This window comes from Protopterus annectens, chromosome 2.part0, assembly GCF_019279795.1.
Source record: "Protopterus annectens isolate FY-2018-M chromosome 2.part0, PAN1.0, whole genome shotgun sequence".
Classification (NCBI taxonomy): Eukaryota; Metazoa; Chordata; order Ceratodontiformes; family Protopteridae; genus Protopterus; species Protopterus annectens.
Window position 1 is genome coordinate 1,085,657,635 of NC_056728.1, and position 20,146 is coordinate 1,085,677,780.

At 37.9% G+C, this 20,146-nt stretch overlaps 1 protein-coding gene across 1 annotated transcript in view; it reads left to right on the plus strand.

Moving 5' to 3' along the window:
* The first annotated feature begins 8,877 nt into the window (after positions 1 to 8,877).
* CNTLN (centlein) overlaps positions 8,878 to 20,146 on the plus strand; it is a 3,122,808-nt gene continuing 3,111,539 nt past the window's right edge. Inside the window, exon 1 of the mRNA XM_044061293.1 lies at positions 8,878 to 9,433. Coding sequence (XP_043917228.1) covers positions 9,350 to 9,433 — 84 coding nt within the window. The 5' untranslated portion in view covers positions 8,878 to 9,349. The remainder of the gene's footprint in view (positions 9,434 to 20,146) is intronic.

The window sequence follows — 20,146 nt, forward strand, 5'->3', positions numbered from 1 at the left end:
CTCTTTCTTTGGTACCAGAAACATTCTGTAGTAGAAGCCTTTGACCCGTATACCTAAAAGCACTGGTTCTATGACTCCCTGGGTGCATATACAGATTGAAAAATCTGGGGAAAATTCTGTTTGGTTTGGGGGTGGGAAGGTATTCACCTGAACGTTTTTTGTATGTAGTGCCATCTGTAGTCCTCTTGCACCAATTTTAACATACAGGAGTCCAAAACGATCTTTTGTAAAAGGGGAATGCTGAGGGACAGTTTTAGAGACTGATTTGAAGAGATACTGGCTGGGGTGAGGGAAAGGAATGGGGGCATAGTCATTATGTACTGCTGGTCTGTCCCTTTTTCTGAAAACACGTTTTTCATTGTTGCAACCCTCCAGCTACTTCTTTTTTGACTTTGCTGGAAGAGGACTGGTTTTGTTTATTTGACTTTTTAGTGCAAGAAGTAGGTCTAAAACATTTGTACTGAGGTACAAGAAATGTCTTAGAAACTCCCTGAATTAATTTCTCTCTTTTATCATATTGTTTGGGAAAGTGGGTAACAGGAGATCCAAACAATACCTCCTTATGTAAAGTTGAATCCAAGATTTCAGCCTTTTAGTTTCATACCAAAGCAAACCTTCTAAACACTGCAGCAGTAGCAGTGGCTCTAGACACAGCATGTGCACAATCATGCACATTCCTCAAAGCATAAATACCCGAGAAAGGGTAGAAACAGTTTGGTTTAGAAAAAGTTTTCTTCTGTAGGAAGACTGGAAGCTAATTCCCTTAGGCAATCCCTATGACAAAAGATCAATTTCTAGATGTGCCTAGTAATTCAGCATTCTGAAGATTAAAGTGGAAGAAGGAAAAAAATGATCTTACCTATACAATCTGAGATTTTACCATCTATCATCAGGAGAAGGACTTGTATTGAGCAACAGTCTCTTGCCAGTATGAGTCACAGTGGAAACAGCAGCAGGGTCTGACTTAAGGTGAGACAAAAGCAGTTTATGAGCCTGATGTACCCTATACATCTTGCCTACTTTTTGGGACTGATAGCTGTGCATCAGGATGATTAAAGCAGTATTCAAGACATCCTCCAGGTATAACAATATAAGAGGGATTGATGTGTAATGAGGTATAGCCACCTGTAACCTATAATAATACTTCCTCAGTTTAGGGTGAGCATCTATTGGTCTAATTAAACATTCATCTGTAGGAGGATAATAATTAAAGCTTTCTGCACACAGAACTGGGCTTTGGAATCTGCAGAAGAAGCAGCCCTATCTTTCTTAAAATCAGAATTATTAGACCCTGTTTCCTTAGGAATACTCTGACAGGTAATGCCCAACTATGAAGGCTTCTGACTGCCAGGATTTACTGCTTGTAATACCTGTCTAGTCAAGGTAAGGAACTCATATTTTTAATACTAACAACTTCAACAGAAGAACAATGTTTAGCTCTATGTTGTTCCAGCAATACAGGAATGACTTGAAGGAGGGTCAGTTGATTGGGCTAATGGCCTCTTGTCTTGGTTACCCCAAGAAGAATCTCCTAGAGTGTCTCCCTGACCCAGAGAAGATGGTTCTTCTATGACCACAGACACCTGAACAGCAGAAGAACACATGGCTGACCCTGGTTCATGTTAGCCAAAAGGTCTACAACAAAGAAAACTGGACAAGAAATTGGGTGTCTGAGGAACAAGTGATGGTCATTGCAGGTTCACCCACTATCAGCCGGTGCGTAGACTGCGTCCGCAACAACAGTAAAGCCTCTTTGGTAAGACAGTTCTTTCCAGATACTACGGGAGATGACGGAGATGGCCACTGTGAGCATCTTTGCTGAAATCATGTAAGAAGCACGCATTGCTGGAGTGAGTTGGTCAAAGGTAAGTTGCCACTGAGTAACCAAAAATCAAAAAAAAGTTGCCAAAAACTAAAACAAAATAACACTGCAGGTCCACCTGGATGAGCAATCTTCCACTTTTTTATTATTAACAAACTAAGCACTTTCATCCCTATATAAATTTACAGGAAATTCCTCAAAGTTAAAAACACACTGCCATTATGGCTACATATACCTAGGCACACCTCTTGAGAAAAAAATCATGATTACCTAAATTGAAAACATTTAGTGAGATAATCGATGTGGTGGCTTTATGTCAGGAACACTCCCCAACGGGTGACTTTAAACTGTTCAACTTAAGTAACACAATTGTGAACGAAATATATACATTCATGCTCATTTTCAGATTAGATTTGATGCAGCTGAAGCTGTTTACCAGTAGTTTGAGTTTAAAATTGTTTTTTTGCATTAAGAGGTGAAGAAAAAGTATTTTTATTCCTCTCCAATACCCGATGGAGATACTATTTAAAAAATTTTGTGACGAGCAGTTTAGAATTATATCCTCACAGTAAACTGTATTTCGAGACAATTTGGCTAAAATGAACATTTAACCTTGGATGAATTGATTCACAATAAAAGCATCTGAGTTGTGAAGCCGGATAGAGGCGGGGTGTGTGGTCATTATGGATTCTATGGATTATTCTTTAAAGATGTTGTAGTTGTTGTCGGATGATTGTACATAAAGTATGGTGTCAAAAAATGAAATCAATATTGCTTACAGGATGACACGAGCACTGTTTGTATGATATGCTGATACAGGGTTCTATTGATAGTGCCATTTTTGATTTTGTTACCATCAAGAACCCAACAATTCCAGCTATTTTTGGCATCCTGAAGATCCACAAAAATTTGGTGGACCCCCCCCCCCCCCTCCACTGAGAAAATTTTCCAAGACTAAAGCCCTAGCGGCATATATTGACAAGTGAGCCAACCATATGTTATCCAGTAAAACCTATATTTTACATTACTCTTGGAACCTTTTGAAATGTTTAAGATTGGATGATTTTGTAACTGTGGATGTTGTCAACTTATTTTTCTGTTATACCACATCAAGTAGAGTTGGAAGAGTTTTACAATATGATGGTAACCTGTAATGACTTTTTTGAATAAGAGATGAATGTTTTGGAATTTGTTTTTTAGAATTAGTGCTAAAAAACAATTTTATTTACTTTTAAGAAGAGTATTTCTACCAAATAATTGGGGCAGCCATGGGGTAAGAGTGTGCCCCTCCCTGTATGCTAGTGTGGTTTTGGCTGCTTGAGAAGGCATATGTTTTTTTTCTTCTGAACATTTTGCTAGTTGGTATGCCTATTTTCCATTCCTTTATGACATCCTAATTTTGTGGAAAGGATGCGAGGCCAAAACACCACAGATTTTTTTGAAATTTATTTATCAATTTTCTACTCATGAGATCAATTATTTGTGCATAAAATTAGGGAAAGGACATGCATAAAGGTCAATTTACATCTAATATATACAGAAAAGATGCATTTTCAAATACATATCTGCATTATGATAGTTGCCATTCTACATATCAGAAACTAGCTATAGTCAAGGGACAATTAGTATGGGCATCAAGATTTGTTAGTGATGACAGTGAATGCACTATGCATATGGACTATGTGGTGGCTATGTTTAGGGAGAGAGAGGTTACCCACAACAGACTCTGTAAGCTGTTAAGAAAGTGGTAATCGAGGGAAGGTCAGGAAGATTTGTACCAGTGTTAAGATTCCATGATTGCTACAAACCAGGATATAAAATCAACTTTAGCTCTGCCATTTGGTATCCACACTTATAAGTCTGTGGAAGTGGACAAGAAGAATTGGGACATGGTATTCACACAAGACTTAAATAATAAAATAGGAGAATATCTTTTAACAGTTTTCAGTAAGGGTAGAAATATTAAAATCATCTAGAAAGTGTCCCACAGATTGGACTGTTGTCATTAAGAGGATGGGTAAGTGTGGTAAATGCAATTACTTCAGATCTGTAAATGATGGACAATATGCAAGTGTCACCCATTATGAAAAAACTACAGCATGCCCAGGGAGATACAACTGTGGAATGTTTGGGGTGGTACATCTAGCAACACGTATTTCCTGTTTGGCTTTTTATGTAAGGCATCTAGAAAGTTAAAACAGAGTTAAAGTTCACACATATAACATTAGGAGGGAAATTTTAGTAAATGCCCTGGGTACGCATACAGTTAGTAGTTGCTGCACATTTAATAAATGTATTTTCTTCATTATAGATCAGGTTAATCAGAAGTGTGGTGATTTTGAAACACTGTTGGAACATAAAAAAAATGGTATGGCAGTTGAAGTAAAACCAGGATTAAATGTTTCTGTCCCTCAAAATGTAAAGTTTACACAAGCATTACATACATTTTTCACAACATTATCCCCAATTACTAACAAATCCTCTAAATCTCAATTAGCAGTCCATGACAAGAAAATTCTGATATTGTGAAAACATACAGAGTTTCTTAAAGGGAAAATACCACTTTTTGTCCAAAAATAAACAAAAAACCCAAACAGGTAAATTGCAGATTTTCTTAAAAGGCAATACGTTTTGAGTGGAGTGGTTCACCAGAGTCAAAACAATAGGCTGACTGCTGCCCCTGGCTTCTTGAGATATCAAAAAATGCTGAACAAAGCTCTCTGACTACCGATTTTCCTCCACATGGTGTGCCAATCAGCAGTGAGAGTGAAGAGAGGGGGCAGTACTTTTGAAGCTGTCCGATTATTGTTTCCAGGGTAGGAAACAACCCATACAGCCTAAGGCCTACTGCAGCAGTGGGAATAATGAACACACAGATTTCCAAGATGGTAAGATTTGGTCTGAATGTGTGCCCAGTGGGCATTTGGGGCTAGGGAAAATACTTACTATGGTGCTGGCAGATTTGCATTGTGAAGAACTCTGTGGTAAGATAAAAGAATATATATATTTTTCCCTTTCTGACCCTAGTGGTTTTTTAACAGGTATTTCGCTCACTACAAACAAGCAAAGTAAATACGATAAATGTGAATTTTTGGCAGTTTTACAGTCACCATTACAGATTACCAATACCCAAACAAAAAATAAGTATGAGAATCCACACCAAAAGAAAAAAAAAAGAAACAGTTTTTGTGCATTCAACAACATACATCTAATAAAGAGAAAATTATGACAAAATCTGAATTAAAGATACAGATATCCTCCCAACAAATAAAAATTATAAAAATGTGATCTTCTGACATCCTTACATAATTGATTAAATATTTTCCTACATTTTAGTTAAATACATAAATCAGAAAAAAAGTTAAAAATACATAAGCATATTCAGTCACAAATTTTAAATTACAATAAGTTTAATTTTCATAAAATGCATATTATTTTTTCAACAGAGCAAACATGTTGCTCATGCCTGAACCTACAGTTACAATTTAACACAATTAGTCCCTGTGGTTAAAGGACAACAGGATTTTATTTATTAAATGCTCAACTTATCTCCTCTTTTTCTCCCCATTTACAGTCCTTGTTATGAATAAACATTTAAAATATTTTAATTTGACTGCTTCTCTCCATTAGAATAGTACCTTACTGGTTTCACTTTCAAAAAACTTTTATCCTGCCCTAGAAAAACTTGCTGCAGTCTTCAATTAATTGATGTCATCAAGGTCAATAAATACAGGCAGTTTTCTGGCCAATTCCCTCCCCCAAACTGACATCACCATGACTGTCCTAAAAACCCACCCATGTTTGCTCATGCCTGAACCTACAGTTACAATTTAGCACAATTAGTCCCCGTAGTTAAAAGACAACAGGATTCCAAATGCTCAACTTCTCTGTTTGTTTTCTCCCTATTTACAGTCATTGCTATGAATAAACAATACATTTAAAATATTTTAAATTGACTGCTTCTCTACATTAGAATAGTACCTTACTCTACTGTGATGGTTTCACTTTCAAAAAACTTTTATCCTGCCCTAGAAAAAAGCAGGCTCTAATTCATTGATGTTTTCTGGCCAATTCCCTCTCCAAACTGACATCCCAGATATGCTCAGAATTAGTTCAAAATGATGTGAAAATTACTGAACCTACACACATTGCTAACATACTGGCTGACAGGTTCAGTGCAAACTTCTCCCCTCCCCCAAAAGGAGAGATATCTATTCCAGAGGATTGTAGCCCCCAAACATCTCCAACGCCCAGGTGAGAACTGCCTCACTAAGGCAAAACACAGCATCCATGGGACCGGATGGTGTCCCCGCTGTGTGCTTCATGAACTCAACGAGGAATTAAACCCACAGTTAGGACAGCTGTTTAATCTTAGCCTCACCTCAGCACGTCAAGGAGTGGCGACGCGGCGACTGTGGTCCCACTTCATAAGGCGGTGCCTCCACAGACCCTGGAAATTACCGCCCCATTAGCTTGACAAGCCTTATCTGCAAAGCCATGGAGAGGATCATAATGGAACTCATAAATAAAGACATAGGGAACTTGCAGACTTTGGATCCAACCCAGTTTGGCTTTGTCAAAGGCAGATCCTGCCTCTTAAACTTGGTTGACTTTTTCGAGACAGTCACCAAGGCCATTGATGAGGGAAAGGCAGTCCATACAGCCTACCTCGACCTGGCAAAGGCCTTCGACACAATACCCCACTCAGGTATCATCGAAAAACTCATCAGCTTGAATGTAAACCCATAAATACTTACTATGGTGCTGGCAGATTTGCATTGTGAAGAACTCTGTGGTAAGATAAAAGAATATATATATTTTTCCCTTTCTGACCCTAGTGGTTTTTTGACAGGTATTTCGCTCACTACAAACAAGCAAAGTAAATACGATAAATGTGAATTTTTGGCAGTTTTACAGTCACCATTACAGATTACCAATACCCAAACAAAAAATAAGTATGAGAATCCACACCAAAAGAAAAAAAAAAGAAACAGTTTTTGTGCATTCAACAACATACATCTAATAAAGAGAAAATTATGACAAAATATGAATTAAAGATACAGATATCCTCCCAACAAATAAAAATTATAAAAATGTGATCTTCTGACATCCTTACATAATTGATTAAATATTTTCCTACATTTTAGTTAAATACATAAATCAGAAAAAAAGTTAAAAATACATAAGCATATTCAGTCACAAATTTTAAATTACAATAAGTTTAATTTTCATAAAATGCATATTATTTTTTCAACAGAGCAAACATGTTGCTCATGCCTGAACCTACAGTTACAATTTAACACAATTAGTCCCTGTGGTTAAAGGACAACAGGATTTTATTTATTAAATGCTCAACTTATCTCCTCTTTTTCTCCCCATTTACAGTCCTTGTTATGAATAAACATTTAAAATATTTTAATTTGACTGCTTCTCTCCATTAGAATAGTACCTTACTGGTTTCACTTTCAAAAAACTTTTATCCTGCCCTAGAAAAAGTTGCTGCAGTCTCCAATTAATTGATGTCATCAAGGTCAATAAATACAGGCAGTTTTCTGGCCAATTCCCTCCCCCAAACTGACATCACCATGACTGTCCTAAAAACCCACCCATGTTTGCTCATGCCTGAACCTACAGTTACAATTTAGCACAATTAGTCCCCGTAGTTAAAAGACAACAGGATTCCAAATGCTCAACTTCTCTGTTCGTTTTCTCCCTATTTACAGTCATTGCTATGAATAAACAATACATTTAAAATATTTTAAATTGACTGCTTCTCTACATTAGAATAGTACCTTACTCTACTGTGATGGTTTCACTTTCAAAAAACTTTTATCCTGCCCTAGAAAAAAGCAGGCTCTAATTCATTGATGTTTTCTGGCCAATTCTGAACCTATGAACCTATCACCACAACCATCCTAAAAACCCACCCATGCTGTGATGTCACAGCTCCCTGGTCCTTCCCCTACCCATACAGAATGTAAAGGCTAGAACAAGGAAACAGTATGAGTCAAGTATCCTGCTGTGAGCTGTCAATCACAGCACAGGCTTCATAAAACACTGCAGTTTAGCCATTCTAAAGCAGTAAAAAGCACTTTGAAAGTATGATCTATGGCATTTGCACTGTCTGTGTTTTAAGTAGTCATCGAAGGGCATGAAACTTTACTTTGACTGAAAGGCAGCAGTGTATGCATGTAAAATGAATGCAACAGGAGCTTCAGGAAGAAAGAGCCTGTCTGATACAATTTTTTAAGACAAGCACTGCATTGTGGGGTACCTGGAGCTATCGGGATCACTCCAAGATGTAGACCCCATGAGGTCAGACTCAGAAATTACATATAAAAATATTTAAACACATATAAATATTCCCAGAGTGGTGTTAAAATGTAGGAAACACCTAACCATAATTAAATAAACATTTTTTTTAGTCTGTGCTTTAAATATTGCCAATCCATGTGCACGGTTTAAATTTAAAACAATGTTACAGAATAGCTTATAATGGATAATTATTTCCACCATAGCTTGATTTCCCAAATATGGATCAAATCCAGAAATAATCAGGTACACTTTTAAAGTATTAATACTGTCAACTCGAGACACTGACAGAATAAGAGAAGAGCTCTAATTACTGTAATTAATTATTCACTGTAATTCACCACCTTTTCTCCAAAAGTCGACAGTTTTAGGAGGGACTAAAATTTGAGACAAAAACTCAGGCAAATAACAGGTACTGCACACGGTTTTCCCCACATATCTAACATTCGGAAACTTATCAGTAGTTGCCCACTTAATGTAAAATTGCGAACAGAAAAAAAAATATTTACATTTTACACCAACGCGCCACACGCCCTCGTGCCGACAATGGTCTACTGCCTTTATGTACATTCTTTTAAAATTGCTTTATGTTAAATTAACTACATCAGTTTTTAAACAAAATTATGCATACCTCCTCACTATTTAGCTCAACTATATACAAATTATTAAAAAAATACAGACGCACACCTCGTCACTAGAAATATATACTGGATGATTTAGAACAGCAATTAAAATTGCACAGTACACGCAAGGCTGTTAAGGGCCAAAAAGTCTACCGCTTCTATTTCCCGCTAGATAACCGCTCGTCTCACTCAACTCCCTTTCTCCGCCCCGTGACGTCAGTCGCAACGTTAGTGAGTCCCGTCTTCCATGGGAGTAGGTTTGCAAATATTTCGGCGGGTCGTATAATGTGTTGCATTGGAAATAGTGTGTTGTCAAGGTAACTTATATTGACAGCGCATATTCGCCCAAAAGAATTATTGCACACTTTTTGTTTATCATGGGATGCTTTATAGCTTCGACTTCCTGTTAAGCTCCTAAATTCCTTAATATGAAATGCTGCATATAACACATATAAGTTTATGGGACTTAAGGATTTTCATTGTGAAAGAGTGTTACGTTTTGCAACGTTTAGAAATATTTAGTTAATTTCAAATAACATTAACTTGTGTATTACATCAGCACTGTTCAGGAGCAATCAGCTATAACTTACATATGGCTTCAAGACAAAATGACCCAGCTAAAATTTTGCTGTTGGAAGAACTCAGGAGTGTGAGAGAAGAGCTTACCCAATGTCAGGTACTGTTTTTATACCAACTTGGTGTAATAGTAGGGAATATGAATGTTGTTTACTCTCCCAAAAATATATATGTTACCTTTAAGGTTAATTGTGTGTGCATCTGTAGCACAAATTGTTTGTGTGCTGATGTTTTGAGCGGAGTGCAGGAGTTGCCTCATTTTTTTGTTGTTGTTATGACAATCTTTTTACAGTCTTGTGCCCTGCTGCAAAGCATCAAGTGTTTTAATTACCCATTTAATAAAGTTCAAAATTTGCTTCATGGTATTGCTTTTGTGATATTTTTGATGCCTTAGCAGATGACACTGGTTACTAGTCATAGTGGTATTTGAAATGCATCTTTGTATTCTATGGTGCAAATTAAGTTGATGCCACTCTATATATAAAGTTATGACTGTGCCAACTCTATGACAATAGAGTCTTATTTGTGTCATATGAAAAAAATGTGTGTATTGTCGTATTTATTTTATATTTTGTTTATAGAGTTAAATACTGTGAGCATATCATATTCCTTTTCAGTTAATTTATGTCTTTGTCTTTGCTTGACCGGGATAGTCCAACTGGGCAAAACCCATTTTCATTTGAGGCCTGGGGAGGAAAGTTGCATTGGAAGTACATACGTAATTGTATTTGTTAGACATTTACAGTTTCGTACATATAATCATTGCGAAATGGAACTGCAGAAAGTACTGTTTACAATGAAAAACTGAAATGTTTTTGTAACAAATATTGACTGTATACAATATAAGACTGTGGGGTTTATTTCATTAAAAATTAGACAGTCTAGAACCTTAGCAGTGAGTCAGATACATTGAATTACTGCAGTCTTTGAAATTAGAATATATTTGGTAGAATTGATGAAGTAATATGTATCAGGAGGAATGGTTGTGGTAGTAAGATGTAGACTATTGTAGTACAGATATGGGTTTTGTACAACTGGGCATAGGTCCAAGATTATAGGTAGGCCAGTATGATAGGATTTGTTTCAGAAAGCGGATAAGCGAGCGTAATCTGCTGTTAGAGAAATGAATAGAAGAGTATGTTAATACAGATAATGAGAGAAGATGAAAGATGAGTAATGAGAAACATGAATTTGAAATGAGAAACTTGACCTGTTGACCAAGAGCATGTACAAAACTGGGCAAGATGCTGTTTGACAAGTATTTTAGAATTTTCCAGTCATTTTTTATATGTGGAAGGATGGCATTCCAAAGCTTGGAAACTTAATTATTTATTTATTTCAGTTTGGTGACTGGGAAGTCCACTGTGCCCATTTGCAGTGCAGGCATGGGGAGAAAAGCTCCAAATATAACATAAGCATTAAAGATACAAAAGTAAGTAAGTTACAAAAATAAAGTACAGTTTACGTGAATGAACATTCTGTATCAGGCTTAGCTGACAAGAGACAATTTTGATGTATCTAGAAGGCTGAACTGTGGAGATTATTTTAGGAAATACCATCATAACAATTGAAGTGTAGTAACCTTATACATAATCGATTAAAGTAAGGAAACAATTTACATGCATTCATTCGACATAAGAAGCTATTTACAAGGTAGATATCTAATCTTCAGAAGGAATTGCAGAGAGCTAGAGATGGCTCAGGGAACTAGTTGTTGGGGTGTTAGAGAGATTAAGAGTACCAAGATTCCCCTGCTTAGTTGTTCGACTTGCTTGTGATTAATAAGAATTAGTTTGTCTGCAATAACTAGTTGAGTATGTTAGGCAGTTGTTTAGTCCAAGCCAGTTAAGCTGTTTTAAGGAATGGCAGTGATAGATTCTATGTAGGGCGTTTGTAGCAAATTTAGTGATATTGCTCTTAACTGGATGCTAGCTTGAATGTAAGTGTTGTGCTTATGCTTGTTAAAATAGTTGGGGCATATGGGAGGATTGGAAGCTTATGAGTAGATAAAACATTACTGAGGTGAGATCGGACACAAAAAGAGCATAAATGTATCTGCAAAATAGATTGACAATACAATTTGAAGATGAATAGGAATAAATTTAAAATAAGAGTGGTAAGTATGAAATAAAAGGTGGCATATTCTAATGTCAGAAAGCCTGAAACCTGACCCCCCCCCCCAAAAAAAAAATAAAAAGCTGAGCAGGAGTGTGGGTGTCTAGGCCAGAATACAAATAAGCATTACATAAGCTTTTCAGAATGCTGCAAGATCTTACAAAGTTTTTACTTAAATTATTTAAGATAATTATACCGCAGAGAATAGAACAAGGTGCAAGTGAGAATAAAGCTGTAAACAAGTTAAACGTTTTGAAATGATTAAGAGACTAGTCAACAGACAATCCCACCATTAAAACGCTATGGTGTTAATAAGTCAGTTCTGTTGCAAATAGTAACCACTCAGAATGGTAAAGGAACTGTGATCTGGGAAGAAAATGTCCCAGCTTACTTAAGGTTAAAGAAGGTTAAAGATGATTAAAGATGCAGTAAAGAGATAAGCTTGGAAAGGAAATGTTAGCCACATTGTATGGGTGTGAGAAACTTCATTAAACCCTTACCTGAGGGAGCCAAGAATATTTGACACCCAGTATGTACTACTGTTGAGTACCCGGAATTCCTCATTTTAGTTTTTTTATTTTTAAAATTGCTATGATACAGATTTTTAAAATGAAAAAAAAAAATCTTATGTACAACATGTTTTAGAGGTAATTATTTGGCCGCGATAATTGTAGTATCCAAGTAATTACCTTGCAGTTTCTCATTAAACACAGTGAAAAATGTAACCCTCAAAATGGAAGTGAAAGATTATTCTATTTATAATATAATGTCTCGGCTGTACACTGAACATAGTAATAGTACATAGGCAGCCCGTCCATGTCCTGTTACTATGCTGTGTCAACACCTGAGAGTGGTTGTTCAGCAATCTCTTGTCATTTGATTCAAGACTTCAGGAACAGTAGATGTTCTGATATTCAGGGATAGTTTTCTCTCTCAAATATGTGCTTATTTACTCTCAGGTTGAACATGTAAGTGGTCCAAAGAGGACTGTGTTCTACCCTGGTTATCAAAATTAAATAGATAAAAAATAAACAATTACTGACTGGAAGATGGATAGCTCTGTGGGCATAACCTTTGACAAGAGCACAGTGCATGGCTCTTTTTATTTATTTATCATTATCGGTGTGTGAGGGTGTTCCCTGTATCAGCAAGAGAAAATACATTACTATGTCCAGTTCAATACAACTCTTGGTGATCACACATCACGGGTGAATGACAGAAGTGATTGGTTGTTTGGGGGTTGTCTGTGAATGTAAGCAAAGGTATGGGAATCTCAAAAAATGATCATTGCTGTGGCACGGCTGGCATTTGAGACAGTGTATAGTGCCTGGGAGTTGCAAGTTAAAATACATTACTATGATCATTTGTTCTTTCACGACAAACTAATATGAGAAGGATACACAAAAGATGGCTATGTTTTGGGGAAGGTAGGGAGGCAGGATGTTTGTGAAAGCATACTATACTTAGGCTAGCCAGATCATGAATTTTGACTAATTTTTCTTGGACACATATGTTGTTGAGGCCACTGTGCATTTCACTTTCTTCACACTCGCACATTAGAAATTTGTATAGACATTGGTCACCTTGTTTTGGGGTCAGGCTATGTGTATGAAAGCAAAGGGCAATTACAGTCACTGATATGGTTAGTCTGGGGAGAGGAGACATGTATACTTGCTCAAAAGAAACAAGTAGAAGTTAATCACTGTGGTCAGAGTTTCATTGACATTCCTCACAATTGGCCATCCAAAGTGTACAATGAGGGCAGATGTCTCTTTGGGGTAGCTGTGAGGAACCACTTGGCATGTAAAAACATGATCACCGTTAAATAAAAATGATAGGTTTGTTGCAGGCAGCATATATTTTTAACAAGGCAACCTTCCTTTAATGCATGCATAGTGAAGCAAGCCTACAGTGTATGTACTTAAGAAGACAGTCTATGCAATGTAAATCAGAATAGAAATGCATTGAAGTCCATGGGGATAGAACAGCATTCGCTGGTGTCGTTCATAACCAAGTATCTTGACATCATTCCTTGTTTCATTTTTATTGTGATCTGTCTTTGCAGAAGTGGCATATGGCTTATTATATACAACTGGGAAAATCCAATGTTTTAGAGGGCTTTTGTTGGCATATTCTGGTACTATACTTTGTTTCAGTCTGGGGCTTTCTGTTCTTTGCACAAAAAGGCTGGGTAAAACTGCAAAATAATGAGTTTGCTAAGTTGTTCTTATAGCAGAAGTAAGCATTGTATATAATTCACCAGAAACATTTATTTTTAATTTGTAAAATGTGAGGACTACAGTGCTGTGATTTAGGTGGTTATCTCAAATTCAACACTGAGGTGAACTAAAATGGTCTAACGGTCGAGTATGAGTCTTACATTTTGTAGTTGATCACTCTGTTACTACTTTAAAGCTCTAAATGAAATCTGAAAGGGGGACTGTGTATAGCCTTTTCATTATTGGTACCAGAGGCATTAGTACATATGCTTTTCTGCCACAGTCTGATGTTTTGCATGGACTCTGTTTCCATTGTTGTTGTGCTCAGCATTCATAGTAGAAATGTGTCCTAGAAAACTTCCCTACTGAATTGCCATTTCATTATAACTAAAAATCATCCATATTTTCATTCATTTTTTCATCTGCAATATGCCATAGCTAATAAGCCAAATGTGTGAGCAACTGTTGTGTGGGGACAAATATAGTACAGTGCTGTACTGAAACCCCTAAGGGTAAACCAGTCTTAGATTTTCTTTGTAGTCAGTCATCCTTTTATTGCTACCCAAAAACTTTCATAATAAAATCTCAAAGGGTACCAGAGATACAACCTTACAAAGACAGGTCCAGGGTTTTAGTTCATTTGCTTCCCTTGCCACAGGCTGGCATGTTTTATTGTACTTAGTTTTCATTGTGGGTGCTTTTCCGAACTCGTGCTGTGTACACCAAGCACAACAATGGCCTAGAATACTTTTTATTAAGCTGTTATTACATGAGAAATCCCTTATATTTTGCCAGAATTGTTTTTGTTTGCAGCATGCAGTTGTTAACATACTAAATGTCTGAACAACTTAATGTGACAGAGTCAAAATCTTCATAGGACTATGCTGGCACTCCTAAGGGTAGAACAGGAATCTTGTGTATTTATTGTAGCTGGTCATCTTGTTAGTCTGACATTTTCATAATAAAATGTCTATGGGCGAGTGAGACATGCTCGGGCACCACAGCAGTATGTTCAGTGGTATTCAATGCTCTAGTCTGAACTTTTGTATTATAACCGTTTTCCATTTAGATTGTTGTTTTGAACACAAGAATAAGTTAGACTACTACTTTATCAAGTTTTGATCAGAAGTAAAACCTTGTACATTTCAAAAGAAAAGTCTGTGTCTGCGTGCGTGTGTGTCTGCGTGCGTGTCTGTCTGTGTATGTGTATATGTGTATGTGTGTGTGTGTGTGTATATATATATATATATATATATATATATATGCGTGTTTGTACGTATATGAGTGCGTGTGCATATATATATACATACATACATAAATATATATATCCGTATACACGCACAAGGAAGGTAGATTGATTATATTGTGTGTACAAGAGACCAGGTGGAAGGGAAGTAAGGCCAGGTGTATTGGAGGTGGCTTCACATTGTTCTATCATGGTGTGGATTGGAGGAGAAATGGGGTAGGGATTATCCTGAAGGAATGGTATACCAAGAGTGTTTTGGAGGTGAAAAGAGTGTCGGATAGAGTGATGTTTATGAAGCTGGAAATTGATGTTGTAATGATGAATGTTGTTAGTGCATATGTTCTGCAAGTTGGGTGTGCGATGGATGAGAGAGAAAATTTTGGAGTGAGTTGGATGAAGTGGTGATGACTGTACCCAAGGGTGAGAGAGTGGTGATCGGAACAGATTTCAATGGGCATGTTGGTGAAGGGAACAGATGGGATGAGGAAGTGATGGGTAGGTATGGTGTTAAAGAAAGGAATGCAGAAGGTCAGATGGTAGTGGATTTTGCAAAAAGGATGGCCATGGCTGTGGTGAATACGTATTTTAACAAGAGGGAGGAGCATAGGGTGACATACAAGAGTGGAAATGCTCACAGGTGGATTATATCCTATGCAGGAGGGCCAGTTTGAAGGAGATTGGAAACTATAAAGTGGTGACTGGGGAAAGTGTAGTTAGGCACCATAGAATGGTGGCCTGTAGAATGACATTGGTGATCAAGAAGAGATGGAGGAGTGTGAGGAAATTGAAAAAGGGTGATTGTGAGGTAGAGTTGAGGGAAGAGTTAAGACAGGCACTGGGTGGCAGTGAAATGTTACCGAATAGCTGGGTAACTACAGAAGTGATAGTAAGGGAGACTGCTAGAAAGGTGCTTGGTGTAACATCTGGACAGAAGGAGGAGGACAAGGAGACCTGGTGGTGGAATGAGGAAGTACAGGAGAGTATACGGAGAAAGAGTTCGGCGAAGAAAACTGTGGGATTGTCAGAGAGATGAAGAAAGTAGACAGGAGTATAAGGAGATGAGGTGCATGGTAAAGAGAGAGGTGTCAAAGGCTAAGGATAAGGCATATAGAGTTGTATGAAAGGTTGGACACTAAGGAGGGAGAAAAGGACCTGTACCTATTGGCTAGACAGAGGGACCGATCTAGGAAAGATGTGCAGCAGGTAAGGGTGATAAAGGATAATGAGGGAAACGTACTCACTAGCGAGAATGTGTTGAACAGATGGAAGGAGTACTTTGAGGGTTGATGATTGAAGAGAATGAGAGAGAGAGAAGGCTGGATGATGTGGGGATAGTGAATCACGAAGTGCAATGGATTAGCAAGGCGGAAGTAAGTATAGCTATGAAGTGGGTGAAGAATGGAAAGGCTGTTGGCCCAGATGACATACCTGCGGAAGCTTGGAGGTGTTTAGGAGGAATGGCAGTGGAATTTTTAACCAGATTGTTTAATGAAATCTTGGAAAGTGAGAGGATGCCTGAGGAGTGGAAAAGTGTTTTGGTACCAGTTTTTAAGAATAAGGGTGATGTGCAGAGCTGTAGTAACTACAGAGGGAAAAAACTGATCAGTCACAGCATGAAATTATGGGAAAGAGTAGTGGAAGCAAGGTTAAGAAGGGAGGTGATGATTAGTGATCAGCAGTATGGTTTCATGCCAGGAAAGAGCACTACAGATGCAATGTTTTCTCTGAGAGTGTTGATGGAGAAATACAGACAAGGGCAGAAGGAGTTGCATTGTGTCTTTGTGGACTTAGAGAAAGCATATGACAGGGTGCCTAGAGAGGAATTGTGGTATTGTATGAGGAAGTCGGGAGTGGCAGAGAAGTATGTAAGAGTGGCACAGGATATGTACAAGGGTAGTGTGACAGCGGTGAGATCTGCAGTGGGAGTGACAGATAAGGTGGAGGTGGGATTACATCAAGGATCAGCTCTGAGCCCTTTCTTATCTGCACTGGTGATGGACAGGTTGACAGACAAGATCAGACATGAGTCCCTGTGGACTATGATGTTTGCAGATGACACTGTGATATGTAGTGAGAGTAGGGAACAGGTTGAGGAGACCCTGGAGAGGTGGAGATATGCTCTAGAGAGGAGAGGAATCAAGGTCAGCAGGACTAAGACGGAATATATGTGTGTGAATGAATGGGGGAGGATAGAGGAATCATGAGGATGTAGGGAGTAGAGTTGGCAAAGGTGGATGAGTTGAAAAACTTGGGATCAACAGTTCAGAGTAATGGCGAGTGTGGAAGAGAGGTGAAGAAGAGAGTACAGGCAGGGTGGAGTGGGTGGAGGAGTGTCAAGATTGATTTGTGACAGACGAGTACCAGTAAGAGTGAAAGGGAAGGTCTACAAAAGGGGTAGTGAGACCAGCTATGTTATATGGGTTGGAGATAGTGGCAATGACAAAAAGGCAGGAGTCCGAGCTGGATGTAGCAGAGTTAAAGATGTTAAGATTTGCACTGGGTGTGACGAGGGTAGACAGGATTAGGAATAAGTATATTAGAGAGTCAGCCCAGGTTGGACAATTTGGAGAACACGCCAGAGAAGCGAGATTGTGTTGGTTTGGACATGTGCTGAGGAGGGATGCTGGGTATATTGGGAAAAGGATGCTAAGGATGAAGCTCCCAAGTAAGAGGAAAAGAGGAAGGCCTAAGATAAGGTTTATGGATGTGGTTAGAGAGGACATGCAGGTGGTTGGTGTGACAGAGCCAGATGCAGAGGACAGGAAGAAATGGAAACAGGTAATCCACTGTGTCGACCCCTAACCAGGAAAAGTCAAAAGAAGAAGAAGATCCATATACACGCACACATATATATAGGTTTACTATCAAGTTGTTGGATGGCATTCCTTCGAACTGGGATAGTCGAAAGTCAAGTTTCCCAGTTCACCAGTTCACAGAAGGCCGAAGTGAAAATGGTTGACATCACAACAGCGAATGCTAGTGTACATTCGCTGTTGTGAGGTCAAAGTTCAGCATTGGGATTGCGGTACAGTGGGGATGTCAGAGTTTGTATTTATAATTAGCAGGTGGTGTGGGTGGTGTAGCCTCCCACATGGAGTGCCGGGGGGCAAGCCCCCCTGCAAAATGTTACTTTCTTATTGACTGGGAGGGAAGGTATGCTGTGTAATGTTGACTTTGTCGAATTTGGACCAGTCGACATTACCGGTTTTGGTGGTGTGCCTATTCGGTGCTGTGATTTTCATTATTTTAGTTCAACATCATGAGCACTTGATAGAAGTTGTTTCATGATTATGATAGTAAACTTGTATGTCATTGAGAAAAAACACAGTGTAACATAGTACCAAGGAAATGTAGGGTAGTGCATTCTTCCCTTAAGGAAGAAAAAAGGGAAAACTAGTTGTACATGAAGAATTACTCTTGATATTGGCATACAGATTTGTAAAATGGACTGTCACAACTTCATATGTAAGATCCAGGTTAAAGATCACTTTGCATTTTTTCGCCCTCATGAAAATTTGACATGGGAGAAAGCACTCATCTATTGTTTTAACTTAGTCAACCATGATTTAAACATGCAGAATAAGCTTTTTTTTTGGTGTGTGTGTGTGTGTGTGTGTGTGTGTGTGTGTGTGTGTGTGTGTGTGTGTGTGTGTGTGTGTGTGTGTGTATATATATATATATATATATATATATATACACACACACGTGTGTGTGTGTGTGTGTATATATATATATATATATATATATATATATATATATATATATATATATATATATATATATATATACACACACACACACGCATATACAGTAATGTGTATAATCTTTTTTTTTTTCAGTTTTATAATACCATGCTTTCAAAAACTAAAGCTGTGGGGTCGATTTAAGAGGTAGGATGTACTTAACGAGAATTAAAGACTAAAGTATGTTTTATAACTGTACACTGTTATTACGTGAAAGTCTCATAATGAAATATCAGAGAGGGCAGATAACTTTAGTTCATATTGAAAAATCCTGTTTCTTCTGAATGCAGACTTTTTTGGTTACTGGCTTTATGACCCTCTCCCACTTTGGACATGCAGTACACTACTTTACATGAAGATATATTTGTGTTTGTTCTTTACAGCTCAATGTAGTTTGTGCTGACAGTTGTATTATATTGAGAATTTTACTTTAATGCTTTACACATTATTGAAAAACATTTCTTGTTTATTGTTAGGTACCATTAGAAGTCATATAGTTATTTAGGTGATGTGTTTTTTCCCCATTCATTTCAAAAATGCTTGTTTTGCATTTTTTCAAGCTGACCGAAGTTAGTGAGTATCTGAATCATATCACTGGTGTGCTCTTATGAAATGAGAACAAAATATTATTGTTTTTCAGGAAAATGTAAAATATTCTGTCATTTTTGTATTATAGCCACATAGGTATATTATGTTCGGCATTTATTTCTCAGATGTTAAAGCAAACACGGGAGGGCTGTGGCTGACAAAGTTCGCAGATGACTGCAAACTAGGTGCCATAGTCAATACACCAGCAGACACACACATCCTACAAAAAGGCCTCACAGAAACGGACAACTGGTGCCGGAGTCACGGCCTTAAACTAAATGCCAAAAAATGTATAGTCATCCCCTTTGGGAAAAACAAAGTACCCACAAATTATCACATAGACAGCAACCCACTGAGTACAGGAAAAGTAATCAGAGACCTAGGGACCCAAGTAGACAGCGACCTCTCATTTGATACCCACGTTGCCAAAGTGGTTAGAAAAACATTCTACCTTGCACACCTCATCATGAAGGGATTCACATCCAGATCCAAGGATGTCATTGTACCCCTATATTCCTCCCTCATCAGACCCATGATTGAGTACAATGCCCCATTTGGTATGTACCTCACCTGGCATTTGCAACAGCTGGAGAGACCACAAAAGTACCTCACCAAGAGGATCAAGGGTCTCCAACATATGTCTTATTCTGCCAGACTAAAGAAACTTCAGCTCTATTCAGTAGCATACCGCCTGCTCAGAGGTGATCTCTGCCTGACGTACAAGGCCATGTCCAATCAGGATCTGATGGACATGCTCCACCTAAAAAAAAACAAGTCCATCAGGACCACGAGAGCTAAAGACTTAAACCTCGGCACAAGTATGAATAGGACATGCTGGAGGATATATTCATAACCCAGAGGCTTCCCATGCTTTGGAACAAGATCCCAGTTCATATTAGGCA